At 43.9% G+C, this 19105-nt stretch overlaps 1 protein-coding gene across 5 annotated transcripts in view; it reads left to right on the forward strand.

Moving 5' to 3' along the window:
* LOC144782331 (inter-alpha-trypsin inhibitor heavy chain H4-like) overlaps nt 1-19105 on the forward strand; it is a 473908-nt gene that overhangs the window by 136794 nt on the left and 318009 nt on the right. For all 5 annotated transcript variants that reach the window (XM_078661646.1, XM_078661649.1, XM_078661648.1 and 2 more), the window contains exon 10: nt 10604-10785. In XM_078661646.1, the coding sequence (XP_078517772.1) occupies nt 10604-10785 (182 nt within the window). The remainder of the gene's footprint in view (nt 1-10603; nt 10786-19105) is intronic.

Below are 19105 nucleotides of genomic sequence, written 5' to 3' on the forward strand. Positions count from 1 at the left end.
TCTTAGCAACATGGACTTTTTTGAAAATAAAGGGTATACTTTCTAAAATATCCCTCTCTACAGACTCGGTTACTGTTTCACTTCTTTCTATATGGTTACGCTCAGGCCACACTGCATCTAAAATCTATACATTTTTATCCGCTCCACTCCCTTCACGGTCTACAATTACTTATGATAAATGGTCTCATCATTTTGAAGATGACATTTTTAAACATATTTCACAAGATACATGGCAATTGATTGGGAAGATATCCCTACATAATAAGATTGCTCTTTCACCTATTCAATCCAAATTCTTTTCATTAAATCTCCGTCATTGGACCCCTGCTCGTTTACACAAGTTAAAAACACTGGATAGCAACCTTTGTTGGAATTGTAACTTAGAACCAGGCACCATCAACATATGTTTTTTGAATGTATGTTACTGCACTCTTTCTGGGGCCTGATAAGGAAACACGTATCCTCAATCTTTATTATATCTATAGATCTTTCTTTACCTATGATTCTATTGGGTCCATGGGCTACAGCTGTTCCTTTACTCCTTGAGAATACAGATCTGGAGCTATTAGATTTACTTTTATCCAATGATGTTAAAATTATACTTACAGAAGGGAAATCTTTTCATCTTCTATCTTATCACGACTGGTGGGCATAAGTCTCATACCTTCGTGGAGCTCATACTTTTGTTGAGAAGAAACATTACTCGCCTTCCATTTCTAGTAATGTTTGGCATCTCTGGACAATTATATGAATGTGTCCTCTCAGGGGTTAGTACCTCAGTAACCTTTTGATTCAATTTCTTAATTTATTTTCTTTCTTTCACTCCTTTCCTTTCTTTTCTCTGTCTTTTCCCCAGTATTCTTTTTTTTTCTCCCTCCCTGTTTCCCTTTGTTGATCGATCTTATTTATTAGGAAATACAACTGGTATATGTCTTTGTCATGGTATATGTAGTTGCTTTGTATTATTATTTGATTAATTTTATAACATATACTACGTATTTGCTTACCTGTTTGAATAATAATATGCTTACAATTCTTTTTATCTCAGTCCACGGTCTCTTGTTATGAAATCTATTTTACACTTAAAATTCTTCGATATTAATTTAGTATATATATTTGATTTTGATCTGTTGTATTGCTATTGTATTATAAATGTATTTCTTTTTTAAATAAGCAATAAAGATATTTGAACAAAAAAAACATGTTTTTGAGCTGGTCTGAGGCACTCTCCTGCAGGAATCTTAGACCACTTGACCCAGTATAACATACACCACCGGAAACTGAGGAACATGCACATGAGTATCATGGGCATATGAGTGAAAGGAGGTGCCAAAATTCTATTGCAAAGTCTTAAGGTGTCTCAGTTTTGCTTTTTTCCACTTGTATGTTGATTATGTAAAGAAAATACTAAGCAATTAATTGTCTATGAAAGTAATATGAAATGCACCAGTGTCAATGTCAATAGCATCACAATTGTAATATTACTATTATCTTCAACTCTTTCCATTTCATTCCCTCTATTGCTTATTCGTCCACTTACAACTCTGTAATTTAAAAAAATCTGTCACTGTATTTACTGTTTCTCCCTCTCCGTCAGACACTTTGGTCCTTATTATGAGTTTGGCGGTGTGGGAGTGGGCAGCCATGCCAGCGCCCCATTTTCACACCACCAAACGCATAATGGGACCGCTCTCCGGATTCGGACAGGAATCCAAATCGGGCGGTCCTGTGGTGGCTGTGCCGCGGCAGTTCCGTGCTAAGGCTCATTTGTGAGCATTAGCAAGACACCGCAATGTGAACACCACTGCACATTCCTGCAGGACATGGACTGTCAAGTAACTGGAGGTACACGTATACAGAGAGGCACACCATGTGCCCCCTTGCATACACCCACTGGCGCAGAAGCAACAGGGGGCCCTGTAGGGCCAACTTTGTTTACTCACCACCTCACTTTTCAAGGTAGGCTCGTTGCCATGAAAACTGTGGTGGCGGGGGAAACTTCTCATATGCTTTGAGATGCCCCAGCATCACTGTCAGCATATTAGGACCCTCAGACTGCAGCAAGACTGCCAGGGATCACAAATCCCTGGTGGCAGCAGCGGTCCCATGGCAGGAAGATCCCCCAACTTTTAATAGGGTGGTCAGACCACCGCCGCACCCCCACCATTGGTTTGGCGGTCCATTGGACCGCCAAACCCAAAATAATGTCATGTGTTCTTGTGATGCTCTCTTTACTTCTGCAACCCAGCTCCTTTACTGTCTCCCTTCAACTGTTTCCTTCTCCTTGTCCCTTGCTTCTCTATAGCTTCCTTTCATATGTGTACTCTGTCACATTCTGTGTATTATCTTCATGGGTGTGCATAGTCGTACCCGTTCCTCTCTTTTGTCCACTGCTTCTCTCTATGTTACATCACACTCTTCACTACATCTTTCAGTTTCTTGTGATATCTCGTCAACCTCCCTATCCTCAGTTGGTGTCCTCTCATTCTCCCTGCTTCCCACTAAACACTGGTATTCTCTCATCTTCTCCATATATCTCACCCCTACTTTACACTTTTCCAATTTCCTTCTAGATTAGCCTGGGGTTTGTTATTTATAGGATGCCACCAATAAAGGTGATCATGAGTTCTCCACTGAACCAGCATCTGTCTCTACCAGGCCTTTTTCACCTGGTAAATTTCAAAATGTTTGACCTGCAGAAAGTTATTGTGTGAAACATCTGTCAGTAAAAATTGACAAACATTTAATTCTGATACCCCTACAAACTGTGGTGTGCTTGAGTGTATGAATTTCACAAAACCAACCTAATCGACGTCTTGTTGCACTTATATTGCTCCTTTGAGGTGCTTTTCCAAATGAGTAACATTTTTTTCTTCTTTTTTAAAAGTGCAAAATAAATCCAATGATATTAAGTAAAGGAAGTTGTCTATTGTTCTGTTCCGTTGCGTATATTTTCAACGCCATCGGATTGCCCCATGCACACAATTTGTTTGTGCACCCATCAAGCTTTCAGGTGGTCCCTTGGATACATGTGGGGAAGGTAGAAACGCTGAGGCCCGAAGGGGATGGTGGGAGGCGAAAGACACGCATGCTGCAGTACAATTGACCTCTCATCTGAAAGTCCGCCAGGGTCTGCTAAAATCAGTCAAATGCGGGATTAGTGCATTTGAAAGGCGGGTAAATCCTAGACTCATCTGCATGCTAGGATCGCATCTTAGTCCATCACTTTCAGGTAAATTACAGAGTCTGCAGTTAGACTAATTGGAAGAGCCATATCAGGTCAGGTGACCTCTGAATGATTCGTTTAGCTGGGACAGTATGTTACACATGCCGATTATGCACTAATGGCCATAACACTACTTCTACTACTACTACTACTATTAATAATAATAATAATAATAATAATAATAATAATAATAATAATAATAATATTAATATTTATTATTAGTTTAATACATTTTATTCTATTTGTTGGTATACTACTAATACCATTACTACTAATACTATTATAATTGTTCTCATTATTATTATTATTAATAACAATAATAATCCCAAACCCAATACCCATAATAATAATAATAATAATAATAATAATAATAATAATAATAATTATCGAAATCACAACCATAATAATAATTGGATTAACAATAACAACAATAATAATAACAATAACAATAGTATTATTATCAATAATACTAATAAAAATAATATTAACATTATTATTAATAATAATAATAATAATAATAATAATAATAATAATAATGATAACATATGTAAGTTGTCAGGTCAGTTGCTGTGTTAGCAAGGACATTGTCATCCACATATCTGTTGATACTTCCCAAAATCTGGCATAAATGAGGAACAATCTACCTCCTAAATGGCCTTTGATGCATGCATGAAGAAAGTTTATGGTGGAGCTTCTAAATTATGACCTTAGACTGTTTACGGGGGTACCTTGGATGAATCAATCACATTCCTTGCCAATGCCTCTGAAAGTCTCAGAGGCCTGGGATGCAGTCAGTCACACACATATTTGATGTTTCAGAACGTTAAGTTTTGCTTGGTAATATATGGTGATATGTCATGATAATTCATCAGATGCCATGGTAATTCTTCAGAGAGGCAGATGCATCTCCATTCATGTCATACCAAAGCTGCTGAAAGCCTGATAAGGATGAACACAACCAGTCAGATGTTTACGTAATACCTTTTTGGCTGTTGAAGGCCAGTTGTGCTCATAGAGAGTCAGTGCCCTCCTAATCAAGTGCCTCATCAAAGCTGGTAAGGCTGAAGAAAGGTTAGTCCATGTCAGGCCAGTACTTCAAAGAAGTTGGTGGGTCTGGTGATCACTGAAGAAAACATAAATGCACCAACTCTGCATGACTTTCAGAGGCATTGACACGATTTGTGATCAGTTCTAACCAATCCTTGCCAGCTGGGCAGGGAGACCAGCTGACATGCGGCTGATTTTGCTTCAGCACCAACATCCCTTCAGAAGTATAACTGACATGAAAATACACCTCTCCCTCGCCTGCATGCCCTTAATATCTAAGCAATGTAAGTAATAGACTGTGAGTTGATCTTTGCAGGTACCGTATTTTCCGGCGTATAAGACGACCCGGCGTATAAGACGCCCCCCTACTTTTCTTGATAAAATGTAGGTTTCGTGCTATACTCGCCATATAAGACTACCCCCACTTCCAACGCAGTGCACAGTGCCACCATCGCCTACGTAACGTTCGTTCTTGTGTTTGAGTTCCCTAAGGAATCTCCTTGAGCTAAAGAGTAGCCTATTTTGGATACCACGATGGAGTGTGTGGATTCAAATTTAATTGTGCATAAGATTTGCACCCAAAGTGTTCTTTCTGATATTTGGTTTACGGTACTTGATATCCATTCTTTGGCATTTCATCCAAAATCAATTCAAAATGTAATGTTGTGAATGCTGTCATGCTGTCATGTTGGATCATAGAATGTCCTCACCAGATGTGCCCCCCACTTCCCTGTGTTGTACATTGCCATTATCCACATTAGTATTGTTACATACTCATATGCATTGTGGTTTGCCATTATCCACATTACGGTAGTTTTGTTACTCATATGCATGGTGGTTTGCGGTAGAAATTACTTCTGTTCATTAGCATAGCCTGTGGTGGAGCCAGATGATTTCCCCTATGTCTCGAGAACAATAAATAGGGTGGATATGCTGCTGGATGCATTAAGGAAAATTTGATGTTTTTGGCCGATTACCGGTACCGTAACTGTAATGTATTTCCCTCTTTCAGATCCGCTTTCAGTGGGTTTGCCTTTGATACTTCCATAGTGCCACCATCGCCTACGTAACGTTAGTTCTTGTGTTTGAGTGCCCTCCTATACCGTACCTCTACTTGCACACATGTCACTTTTTCCTCCTGTAATGCACCATTTCCTATTGAGAAGCGGTCTGACACCTTCGGGTGAAGTCCGCGCTATGTAAAAACGCATGAAAACATACCGTCAAATTTGGCACCCGGCGTATAAGACGACCCCCGACTTTCCAGGACATTTTAAGGGGTTAAAAAGTCGTCTTATACGCCGGAAAATACGGTAAATTTCTCTTCCTCTGATGTAAGGGTTTTTCAGAGGTAGCATGACCACCCAACTAGTGACTGAGCCCACTGTTGCCCTACCGACTTTTCATAGTAAAGTAGAACAGTCCCTTATCCTGTGTTCATATCACCCACACACCATTCTCGCATATTCCCGAGGCATGCCACGCAGAACTACAAAATGGAAGGTCTGAGTCTCAAAGAACACCCAAGGATTCTCACTTTAAAGTATGGTGATGCAGCTGAAGCTGATGCATTGTGAGATGTACAGTGAAACAGATGCCCCTTGGCTTTGTACTTTCTTCGCCAGCTGTTGATTTGTGCAGAATGGTAAATCAGCTTATTACTAGGATCCGTTTAATCCATAGTAGCAAGATTGTCAAATAAATGGTTTGACACGAGCACAAACAGTGATTTCCCCAATACTTTCCAGCAGCAACAACGTTGTTAGAGGCATTGCAGATATTTACTAGGAGGTGTGCGATATTACCGGGTCTCATGCTGGTAATACTTCAGCAACTCTTGTATTTACCAAAGATGTTTGGAATTGTGCAGAAGTGAAACAAGCATTTGCAATGCAATCGGTCTCACCTTTGGGACCTTATATGTATTTAGCTAAGCAGCACATTAGCCTGGGTGCTGAACCATCTACTGTTCTTTAACATGGAGGGAAAATAAGCACCAAACTGCGTGACACGCCAGGTATGTGAACACATGGAGAGAAATATTGCCATTCAGTGGGAAATCGTATCGTTTAAAGCTGTTTTTATATAAAATCAGGGCCTTTGGTGGTCATATCACTGAAAATACAAGATTTGAAAAAAACATTATTGTCTAAGGGTGCTCGTGGTAGACAATTTCTATGGACTGGAATCTAGAGAATGCTTAAGTGATTCTGGTATTTTACTGACATCTGCTGGTCGTTTTCTATCAAGAAAGTTAAATAGAGGAAGTTGTCAGAAAAAAACAAGCATTTGCAATTCAATAGGTCTCGCATTAGGAAAGTTTGAGCTATTGGTATTGTAAATGACAATTTTTTTATTTATGTGTTGGTTTTGAAAATAGCGAAATTAATAGCTTTGTCATTTACAATGCCAATAGTTTTAACTTTCACAAACGTGACACCTTTAGCATTTGTAATGCAATATGTGTTGTATTTTCATGACTTAGATGTATTAATATTACAAATAACAATGGCTTTTATTTTTTTAAATAATTAATACTTAAATACAAGTTATTGTAATTTATAATGGTAAAAGCTTAAACTTTTGCAAATAACTTTTGGGAAGATTATGTTCAGTGTATTTTATTGTGATGAAAATCCAAGAATAGAAGTGAAATATTAACATCTTTTTGTGACATTTGTAATAAAGCTTGAAACATTGAGAGAACATATTAGAACCAGTTGTTGTTGAATGGTTGCACAGATTGATGCTGTGGCGTTCAGTGGTGCTGAGTGATGCTGTGGCCTTCAGTGGTGCTGAGAGATGCTGTGGCCTTCAGTGGTGCTGAGTGATGCTGTGGCCTTCAGTGGTGCTGAGTGATGCTGTGGCATTCAGTGGTGCTGAGTGATGCTGTGGCATTCAGTGGTGCTGTGGCGTTGAGTGGTGCTGAGTGATGCTGTGGCGTTGAGTGATGCTGTGGCATTGAGTGATGCTGTGGCGTTGAGTAATGCTGTGACGTTGAGTGATGCTGTGGTGATGAGGGATGCTGTGCACTGAGTGTTGCTGTGGCATTGAGTGGTGCTGTGGCATTGAGTGGTGCTGTGGCATAGAGGGGTGCTGTGGCATTCTTAGACCTTGTCACGATCTAGGGGGTTGAAGGTTCCAAGGCAAAAGCATCCAATGGCTGACGGAGACTGACCGAAAGGCCCTTGATGGGAGTATAGGTTGCAAAGTGCTCCCCGTAAATGGTGTAGGGGCTGGGAGGACTGTGACTGAAAGTGACTGAGGCTAGGTGGTATGTTCCAATCGGCCGGAGGGAGGAATTCCAAGCAACGAACAAGGCTGTAGTCAGCAGCCTGTGACGATCCTGAGAGGAGACAAGCGCGGCTGCGAAAGCGCCGTGGAGCCAAGCCAGAAACGGCGGGGGTGGGGGAGCGGATTCCTTTGAAGTTTTACCATACAGAATGAAAAGGTACAATATTTTCCGGAAGCAAGCTATTTCTTTCTGGAGTGACGCACTCTGCCACCATGTTCAGCATCAGCACAATCAGCCCGAAGTTTGATTGTGGTGACACAGGGATTCCACATAAAATAGTTTTATGCAGTGCAACGACCTGCGAAGTACTAGTCCCGAGTCCCCTATTCACTATAAATAAATGAAAGGTGTGTTCGCGATCATGCGACAACCGCCAAATGTGGGTGAGTTGACCGATATGCTGACCAGCATAATATAGTCACGGCCATGCAACTCACAACCAGGCTCCGTGATTGGCAATTAGGCATGAGGCTTAAACCAAGGAAGGGCACCACAGGGGCTCACAGTGAAGACGGGGGCCTAATTTTTAAACCTTTCTCTGCTGCATGCGTAATTTAAAAAATAAAACTAAAGCCCTGCGCAGTTGTAGTGGAAACGGTGCTGCGCTGGGGTGAGAATAGTATAACGGAGCTCGGAGCGGAGCACGGCAGTGAAAGTAAACTAGTTAAAAATGAAAGTGATGTCATCCAGCCGCGTTCTCAGTGCAGTCGTGTTGGGAGGCAAGTTAATAAATAAAAACAACTATTTGTAACACACAGAGAACAGAAGAGAGGATATGAGAACAAAGCAAATGGGCAGCCTGAGAAGATTTATGGCCAGATGAGGGCGATAGGCTATGCATGGGGTGGGGATGTTGTGAGCGCTGAAAGGGAGGGCCCTGAGTACAGAAACTCTGGATGCAAGGCTCTGTATGTTTTAAGTAAATATGCTTGTCCTGTGCTGGCTGGTGCTCAGGGAAACAAAAGAGAGAAAGAGGTTAAGGGTTGGTGCATGAGGGAAATGGAGATAACATGCAAAGCTGGGGACTTTGGAACAGGGGAACGTTGTTCGAGTATCCGCCTTAGCTCTCTGTGCCTTCCAAAAATCAAATGAAGACCATGTCGAGTATTAAAAGTTTAGTAAAGCAAAAGCCTGCTTTTATTTTTGCTTTTGAATGTTTCAAAGGAGACAGCTGGCAGACGATGCAGTGGCGCGAGAAAACTTGTGACAAACTTAAAGAACAATCTACATCGTAATGTAATCCGAGCAAGCAGCGCTTAGTTTGTTAACATAAATAAATACATCACTAAAAGCGTGCAGCGTGCTGTGATGCCGTGGATCAAATAGAAAAACAATCCACATGCACCGTGATGTAATCCAAGCAGCGCTTGGCTTGCTAACATAAATAAATACATTACTCAAAGAGCACATTGTGCTGCGATGTTGTGGGTCAAATAGGGGAAGCTCATTCCGACTTATAAAGCAGACCATGTAAGGACCCAAGTAAACAAGTCGGGTGGGGGGCGGGGGAGCAGGGGAGCGAGCGAGTAGGAGGGAATGCGCATGGTGGTGTGCAAGGCTTCCTTTCAAGTCGGATGGGGGTGGGGAGGGCGGGGGACGATGCAGTGGTGCGAGAAAACTTGTGACAAACTTAAAGAACAATCTACATCGTAATGTAATCCGAGCAAGCGGCGCTTGGTTTGTTAACATAAATAAATACATCACTAAAAGCGTGCAGCGTGCTGCGATGTCGTGGATCAAATAGAAAAACAATCCACATGCACTGTGATGTAATCCAAGCAGCGCTTGGCTTGCTAACATTAATAAATACATTACTCAAAGAGCACATCGTGCTGCGATGTTGTGGCTCAAATAGGGGAAGCTCATTCCGACTTATAAAGCAGACCATGCAAGGACCCAAGTAAACAAGTCAGGTGGGGGGGGGCGGGGGAGCCGGGGAGTGGCGAGTGGGAGGGAACGCGCATGGTGATGTGCGAGGCTTCCTTTCAAGTCGGATGGGGGGGGCGGGGGACGATGCAGTGGCGCGAGAAAACTTGTGACAAACTTAAAGTTCAATCTACATCGTAATGTATTCTGAGCAAGCAGCGCTTGGTTTGTTAACATAAATAAATACATCACTAAAAGCGTGCAGCGTGCTGCGATGTCGTGGATCAAATAGAAAAACAATCCACATGCACCGTGATGTAATCCAAGCAGCGCTTGGCTTGCTAACATAAATAAATACATTACTCAAAGAGCACATCGTGCTGTGATGTTGGGGGTCAAATAGGGGAAGCTCATTCCGACTTATAAAGCAGACCATGCAAGGACCCAAGTAAACAAGTCGGGTGGGGGGGCGGGGGAGCAGGGGAGCGAGCGAGTGGGAGGGAACGCACATGGTGATGTGCGAGGCTTCCTTTCAAGTCAGATGGGGGCGGGGGGGGCGGGGGAGCAGGGGAGCGAGCGAGTGGGAGGGAACGAGCATATGGGGTGTGAGCGAGAAGTGAGGCCAAGCGTGCGCTGGCGAAGAGTCGCGCTTGAATACCTTACATGCATTGGGGAGAATCCGCGCTTGGTCAAGAGTTTGTTTTGCCTACTATATACTCGGCTATTAATCCCTGCGATAATTAATAGCCGAGACCTAAAAAAGGAAGTCCCTCAGCAGAAAGCAATTCTGGTATTTTACTGACCTCTGCTTGCGTTTTCTATCAAGACAGTTAAATAGAGACAGTTGAACAGAAAAAAAGTACCTAAGCGGAAACAGACAAGTCCTAGGGCTGATTTCCAGAGCCCACAAGGTACACACACATATAAGTATATACTAAAGTATATTCAAGAGGTCTCAAATGCTCGACCTAAAAATGGCTTATGATCCTTTGTCCAGTTACTGCCCAGGTGACAGTGAGGAGTAAGTAGCAAATAAAAGTGTTACTTTCATTTTCACTGACATGACACTTCGCTAGCATGTTCAAGTGCAACCTGAAAAAATTACATTGTGAACAAATATATATCACGAAAGTATACAATCTAAATAAGCTGTTTTCGGGTTAACACAGGTGAAACAAACATTGAAAGAATTCAAGCTAATGTAAAGACTGGCATAAACAAGAAGTATGCATTGTATTGCCTTGGGTTTGGCTTCGACGTGGACTACAAGTTCTTAGAGAAGATGGCATTGGAGAATGGAGGTCTGGCTCGACGCATATATGAAGATTCAGATTCTGCTTTGCAACTTCAGGTATTTATGACCTTTGTATTTTATTCATTCTTTTATGAGTTTATGTATTTATTTATTTGCAGTTTTTTTGTTTTTTTTACTGAGTTTTTTTGTAAAGCCAACTTTACCCGAAGGTATCGGGTATCAGAGCGCTTTACACGAGGACCAGATGCGTTACATGAGGGCACATTCATTTTTGTTAGGCACAGGGAGATTAAGTGATTTTCCCAGAATCACAGGATGTTCAGCTCGAACCCAGTTCTCCAGATTTGGGGTCGACCGCCCTAGCAGTTAGGCCAACTCCTCTCCCCCAGTTTTTTTATATACCAGAGCGAAGGGGTGTGAGATAAGTGAATAGACAGTTAAATCACAATAGACAGATTGCAAACATTCCACATCTCAATTTATCATTTATCAGAGGCCCTATAGAAACATAAGTAAAATGTGTGTGTGTCAGTTGAAGAACTTTTCTATTTTTAAGAATTGAATTTCTGATAGTGACGTGGCTGGGCGGTGGTCTGCCCCAGTCTGCACCTTTTGGAGGCGGCGGCGAGCGCAAGGTAAGTTTACTATTTAAAAAAGTTTATTCATTGACACCGACTCCCCTACTCTTATCTGCACCAGCTGTCACAGGGCAGCAAACTCAGGGACCGCCCCGGGCGGCAAAAGCTCTAGCTACGCCACTCATTCTGGTAAAACTTAGCTAAGACATACATGGCAAATTGGCACACAAGTAGTAGAATGATATAAAGGAAGCGGACAGGGCGAAGGAGGACAAGAGTGGACTGAAGGAGCTCAGGCTCTGTTAACTCAACCTCTACCAGTGGTGGGTTGGGGGAAGGAGACTTGCTGTATGGACCGAGGTTTCCCAGCTGAAGAATGAGCTGGATGGGAAGTGTATGGTTCCAGGTTTGGAAGGCTGTGCTTTGCAGAAGGAGGCGTTGGAAGGGCCAGGATTGCGACATTAAGCAGTTCTCAGGGTGGCATTAGAACAAGAGTGAAAGAATAAGGCAAAACCTGGGCGCTCACTTTCAACAGACATTGAAAAATCCAGGTTCTATCACCAAAGATTGCTTTTGATGGAGTCAGAAAAGGTACAGCATAGATGGCGGCAGTGCAAAAGCTACCATAGGTACACAGGCACACGCTCGTACCACTAAGGTAAAGGCATCCCAGCCACTATTGTAGTTACTGTGCTCATCAACGCAAGTGTATCTTGTCCTGAAACATTTTTGAATTCATTTGCAGTGTATATTTCGGGAGTAGCCTCCCTGTTTTTACAGGACCCTCAAACTATCTTGTGTTGTGTAAGAAATTGGGCTGTTGTTTGAGTGGGGTGTTAACCCTGCTAAAGCAACATCTACAATCCCTGTCATAATCAACTACAAAGGACAATAAATTAACCTGTGCTTAATCCCTTAGTAGATTGGCACAAAAGCAGTCAGGCTTAACTTAGAGGAAATGTGTAAAGTATGTGTGCAGCACACAAACAGTAACATAGTGAAAACCCAACAAAAGAAAAATACTACTTTAATACAGAGAAATAGAGTACATTTTAATAAATTATTCCACATCAAAACAACAATAATCCTATCAGTGAATCGGGAGTTATGTATTTTTAAATTTCAAGGTAAAAACTAGGGTCTAAAAGGTCAAAGCACCAACTACGGACATCTAGCCACAGTGAGCGCCAGTTGGATACAAAAAGTGGATTGGGTCCAGTCAACATTTACCTTCAGACTTAGAAGAGATTTGAAGAAACATTTTCTGAGAAGGTAGTATTCCAGTGTGGCATGGCTGCAGGCAGCGTCCGAAAAAGACATGTCATTGGGGAGTCGCTAGACTGAGTTGCAGTGAAGATTTCCACGTTCGGACTTAGTCTCTTTTATGAAGTCAAAAATCTACAGTGGGACGAAGCTGGGGGCTGTAGCTGATGGGAGTTTCAATAGGCTGGATACTTTGGTGAAGGACTGCTGACCAGGATTTGCTGTTGTGGAGAAGAAAGGTAGTGGGAGCAGCGACAAAGTCAGGCTGACCTGTGATGCACTCTTGTTTCTCGCAGCAGTTTTTAGCCAAATATTTTCTAAGGCTCGAGTTTTGGAATTTGGCTATCTGGGCACTTTTTAACACCTATATAAAAAGAGAAGGACTTGGAGATCCTCAAGGTCCAGCATACATGCTCCAGGTAATTGGACAAGGTACCCAACGGGCATTACAGCACCGGCCTGACGTACTTCTCAAGTACACCGCAGGCCACAGCAACAGTCAGTCTTCTGAAAGTCCTTACACAGGTTCAGAACCTGAACTGAAATGTGGGTCTGAGGGTCTGATTTTTATACATGGTGCCTTCTTTGAAGTAGGAAATGTTTCTGGAGCATTCCCTTGAAAGTGCTTGATGTTTTCTGCCTCCTCTGCCCTGGCACCAAGCTGGCTGCATGAATAATGGAGTGGTGACAAGTCCTCTGTTTGAAGGTAGGGCACAACCTATTCAATTGCAAGTGGTACTGTGCCCAGCACGACCCCATCCTACCTGTGATGGCACATCTAGGCCGTCAATCAATAAATCAGGGGTTTGTAAACACTGCTTCTCACCTGCAAGAGTCTAAATGTGCTGAGGGGGTGGGGAGGGGAGAGTGGCTGGTAAGCAGACTGGGTGCAGGAGTTCAGTCGAAAAACCAGGTCTTGAGATCCTTCCTGAATTGGGTGAGCAACGGGGATCGCCTAAGGTGGAGAGGCAGTGTGTTCCAGGTCTTGGCTGCGAGGTAGGAGAAGGATCTTACTCTGGTTCTAGTCTTGTGGATCAGTGGTATGGTGGCCAGGGGCAGCTAGGCAGAGCGGAGGTGTCTGGTGGGTCCATGGAATGAGAGGCGGTGGTTCAGAAATGCTGGCCCTGCATTGTGGAGGGCTTTGTAGGCATGTGCAAGGAGCTTGAAAGTGAACCTTTTCTTGGCTGGAAGCCAGGTGAGTTATTGAAGGTGATGTGGCTGCCACCAGGGATATTGAGGACCAGTCTTGCTGCAGCATTTTGAACGTTCTGTAGTTCTGGGTGGTGCCAGCATAAACTGCATTGCCATAGTAGAGTCTGCTGATGATGAGTGTGTGGGTGACTGCCTTTCTGGATTTAGTGGGATCCATCTGAATGTCTTTGGAAGCAGGTGAAGCATGTGGAAGCATGATGAAGATACAACATTGATCGGGTGGTTCATTGTGAGTGAGGAGTTCAGTATGATGCTGAGGTTTTGTACATGGGGTTTCCAAATGTGGCAGCCACCAGGAGTCATCCCAAGTTGAGGGGATCGGTTCCAAGATGAGGACTTTGGTCTTGTCCAAGTTTAGTTTGAGGGAACTGACTTTCATCCAGGTGGCTAAGCCTTCATCCCGATGTGCAAGTTGATTCTGGTGACTGTGGGAGAGGAACAGCTGGTTGCCATCGGGGTAGGAGGTGGACAATGTTGTGTCCATGGTTCCTGATGATGGCTGCAAGGGGGGGCATGTAGATGTTGAAGAGGTTGGGGCTCAAAGAGGAGCCCTGGGGCACCTCACTTCTGATCTCTGTGGGTTCTGAGAGGAACGGGTGTAGTCTGAATCTATTTGTAACCAGTGAGGGAGTGGATCCAGTTCAGGGCTTTGTTGCGGATACCAGTGTTGTGTCATCTCGTTATTAGGGTGTGATGGTAGACAGGGTTGAAAGAGGCCAAGATTTCCAGAAGGGTGAGGGCTGTGGTTTCACCCTGGTTGAGGAGGAAGCAGATGTCCATTGCGGCGAGTAGTGTTGTCTCGGTGCTGTGGTTGCTTCAGAAGCAGGATTGAAAGATGACCAGGATGTGGTTTGCTTCGATGAACTTGGAAAGTTGGGTGTTGATGACTGAAGTTCTTGAGGTCTATTGGGTAGGCGCATGGCTTCTTCAGTAGGGGCTTGATCTCGGCGTATTTCTAGTCATCAGGGAAGGTGGCGGTCTCAATGGAGCAGTAAATGGTGTGGCAAAGCTCCGGATAGAAGGCGGTGGCTGCTCCATGGAAGATGTGGTGCAGGCAAGGGTCCGAGGATGCTCCAGAGTGGACACTATTCATGGAGGGTCTTGGGTATTGAAACTGTTGTAGAACTGCCTGATCTTGTGAAGGAAGAATGAGCCAAGTTTGTTGCAGAAGTCTTGGGAGAGTGGGAGGTTTGTGGTTTCACTGTTGGGCCTGGCAAACTCCCTGACAATGGCTAAGCGTTCTTCGCTGTTGTCTGTGTTGGTGTTGATTCTGTCTTGGAGGGCTGTTTTCTTTGTGAGCTTTGAGGAGGAGGTAGTGTGCAGTGACAGCGGCTTTGAAGGTTGCATGGGTTTCCGGGTTTTGTTGTTCCTCCATCTCTTCTTGAGTTATCTACAGGTGAGCCTGGACTCATGGAGGGTGGGAGTGAACGAGCGGACTTTCTTGGAGTGTTGCTTGCTGGGTGCCTTCTTGAGGGGTGCTATAGTGTCGGAGCAGTTGGAGATCCATCGGTGAAGATTGTGTGGTATGTTATTTTAGCATCAGCGGATGTTGTCAGTGAGGTAGTGCTGAGAGAGGTGGTGAGATGTTCTTCGGTGACCTTATTCCTGCTGTGGGGGGGGGGCGGTGAGATCGATGGTGTACGGTGGGTGTCGTGAAGGCATAGTGCACGTAGTGGTAGTCGGTCCAGAGGAGTTTGGTGGTGTGGCTGCAGGTGATGTTTTCACTGGCGGAGAAGACAGGGCTGAGCGTGTGTCCCGCTGAGTGAGTGGGAGAGGTGACTACCTGCTTAAGTCTGAAGTTGGTGAGGTTCTACAGAAGTGATGCAGTGTTCTGCTCATTGGGGTTGTCCAAGTGAAAGTTGAGGTCGCCGATTAGGATGTACTCAGTGGATGCGAGAGCCTGAAGTTGACAATGGTGTTGGTGAAAGTTGGGCAGGGACCAGGAGGTCTGTAGACAAGGGTGCCATGAAGGGTGGTATTAGGCTTGGTCTAGATCTGAAAGTGGAGTGGTTCCATGGTTGTAATTGGGTTGTTTGAGTGTGTGTTCAGGCAGAGGGTGTTCTTGTGGACGATGGCAATGCCTCCTCCTGGTGAGTGGGTGATCTTGTAGCTGTCTGGGATGTTGGTGGCGATGTCCGGGCAAGAGCTGGGGTTTGTCCAGCTTTCCTTGAGTAAGGTGATGTTGGGAGCGACATAGTCAAGGAGGTCCCAGATTTCTGTGCTGTGTTAGTTGAGGGAGCGTGTGTTGATGAGGATTCAGCTGAGCTGGTCTGGTGTGCTGTTGGCCAGCTAGGCAGTGAGTGGAGATGAAGTGCGGCGGTAGGCGAGGGTGTAGCTGCAGTTTCAGCAGGAGAAAGGTCCTTGGGTGTCCTTCGGTGACACATGGTGGCACGCAGTATGGCATCCTGTGTTGAGGGCGGGGAGAGTGCTGGCGTCGTATCAGTGGAAGGTATGAGGATCAGAGTCCGTGGTGCTGGGAGCAATCCAGGCTTGGAATGGCACAGATGCGCTTGCCTTTTGTGCACCTTTGGCACGGCCACCATTAAGTAGGGTGCAGGGGCTGGACAGCTGGGAGGCGGGATACCGAGGGAGCCGCAAGTGTCAATGTAGGGGGGACAGGGCTGTGGGGATTAAAGCAGCAGGGAAAAAGAGCCGCAAAATCAAAAGGAGAAAAAAGGAAAAAGTGCAAAAGGGTGAAAAGGACAGAAAAATAATTCAAATAAAAAGGCAGAAACAGTGGAAAAATCCAGAAAAATAGAGACAGAGGGCAGCATAGTAGCAGAGCAGTGATGCTCGTCCACCAGACTACCAGGGATGAGGTGCAGGCATGTGCCTGCCGGTGGAGGAGGACCTCGAACCACTGACCCTCTGGTCAGATGGTCAGCAGCAGGGAGCTTGAGGGCAGCAGCTACCAGGCAGAGCAAATCAAGGAAGGGATCAGTCCACTGATAAGGCACACCTATTCTATTTATTGTGTGGCTGTCTGGAAGTAATAACCAAAGTCCAATTGCAAACTACACTCTGTCATGTGACTCAGGAACAGCGCCTGCAGGCACCAAATAGTTAAGGTAGGAAAGATCCCAACATTCTAAATGCAGCATTTTCTAAATTGCAACTTAAATTTCAGCTTGACCATCATTAAAGAGTTTTAAATTACAATTTCTCTGACACCAAACTTGAAATGTTTACATGTTCCCAACTAAAAGTTTATACTATGAGAGGTAGGCCTCGCAGTAGTGAAAAATAAATGTAGGACATATAAAACTTAAAAGTACCACATTTTAATTACAATGCCTCCTTCCCTATGGGCTACCTAGGGCCTACCGGTAGGGTGACATATATAATAAAAGGGGAGTCTAGGTTTGGTAAGGGGGTTATTTTGTAAGTCGAATTGACAGTTTAAAACTGTATTCAAGATACAATGCCACAATTGGGACTTGCGTTATGGGGCTACTTAAGTGGGTGGCACAATAAGTGCTGTAGGTCCCTGTTAGCCTTTAACTTGAAGGTCCTAGGTATGCAGCATACCACTTTACTTGAGAATTACTAGTAAATTATATTTGCCATTTAGGTGTAGGTCAATTTTACCATGTTTCAGGGAGTGAGTACAAGCACTTTAGCACTGGTTAGCAGTGGCAAACATCACAGAGTCTTAAGGCCAACAAAAACAAATTCAGCAAAATACAAGGTTGAAGGCACAAGGTTTGGTGGAAGACCACCCTATGGCTGAGAGGTCTAACTCATTGTCAAAGTGCACTGGAGACAGACAACCGTGTAGCAATCCTTGGGAGTTGAGAGAGGAATCTTGCTGTGCTCTTTGAGGTTCTCTGCATACTTCATTAGTATACAGGCAGCACTCAACACTTTTTGCTCATGTTTTTGTTGTGCTGTCTTGTCTATTACCAGATGTAGTTTGTTGATGAGATTCTTCCTCTTTCCCCATCTCCCTTTTGCCTGTGCTCTTGTGTTTTAGTTGAGTACCACTCCAGTTGCATTTGCATCTGGCCAGAGTTACTCTAATGCTCATATTTCCCTCCCCTTTACCCTTAACACTCTTTGTTTTTAAAGAAACCATACATTTGCATAAAGACAGACATTTCCCATATTTCAATGTGTCCCTTTACTTTACTATCTGAGTTGTTAATGACTTTCATATATTCTGTTTTGAGTACAAAACTATAACATACGATCGCTTTCCTTTCGTTAAAGCCCTTGAATATTATACGTGTCTCTAAACCAAACTCCACCTCTCATGACACACACAGAGAAAACAGGGTGGCCAGGCGAGAATAGGGCGCTCTTCATACAAATCCAGTGAAAAGTAAATAAATGTTACAAATGTGTGGTGATCAAGGGCAAGGGTTAGCCACCAAATAACCCCAAATATAACCCAAAAAGAGAGGGTTCAACTAATACAAAACAATTGTCCTGAGCACTCAGAGTTCAAAGAAAATTAAATATCCAACAAGGAGTCGTGAACTATCCGTTGTCTTTAATTTGATCCACCAATTTGTTTGATTCCTTAATTACTGTACATACATTTTTATAGATTGGTAATGCACATTACTTAGTCAACACAGGTTTCAATGTTTGGCTTTCGGGCCTCCGACTTCATCAGGGCAGTAAATAGTAAATAAACCATAGCAGAAAATAAATATATGTACCTTATTGCACCATCACCCACCATTTGGTGAAAACTCCAAAAATAAGTAAATATATTATAAGCTGATAAATCCAACGTGGAGCATTATGCCCAAAAGGGTATGAAGGATGCAGAGCGCAATAGAAATGTGTAAGTCATAGGTCAAATTATAGGCATAAAAATCGAATAGGAAAGTTACAGATTTATCGGGTTTCCCTCCCCATTACCTAACACTCTCTTTTTAAATAAACCACAAGTTTCCAAGAAGAAGGATATCTCCCATTTTTCAGTTTGTCACCTAAATTCCTAACTGAGTTGTTAAAGACTTTCGTATGTTCTGTTTTGAGAACTGAATTAGGACATATACTCACTTTACTTTCATCAAAGCACTTGAATATTGTATGTGTCTCTGGGGAGCTCGTGTCTGAAACTTCTTTTGGGGCAACACTTATTCCCTGGTGACAAACTTACCTGCATTAACGCGCCGCCAGTGCTGTGGGTCATCAGCTGTTTGTCTCCCCCGCCGCCGCTTCCAGAACCACGACGCGGCCACCGAGGGGGGGGACTACAGCCCCCAGAACTCTTTGCTCCATCACCCCGCCCACCTCCACCCACTTCCGCGCCCGGAGGCGCTCAAAGGAGCGGCGCTCCCTCCGCGTCGCGGGATGCGCGCGGCGGCGCCGGGCTAAGCCTGGGCAAAGGGCGGGCCGTCTGTGACCGC

This window comes from Lissotriton helveticus, chromosome 9 (genome assembly GCF_964261635.1).
Source record: "Lissotriton helveticus chromosome 9, aLisHel1.1, whole genome shotgun sequence".
NCBI lineage: Eukaryota > Metazoa > Chordata > Amphibia > Caudata > Salamandridae > Lissotriton > Lissotriton helveticus.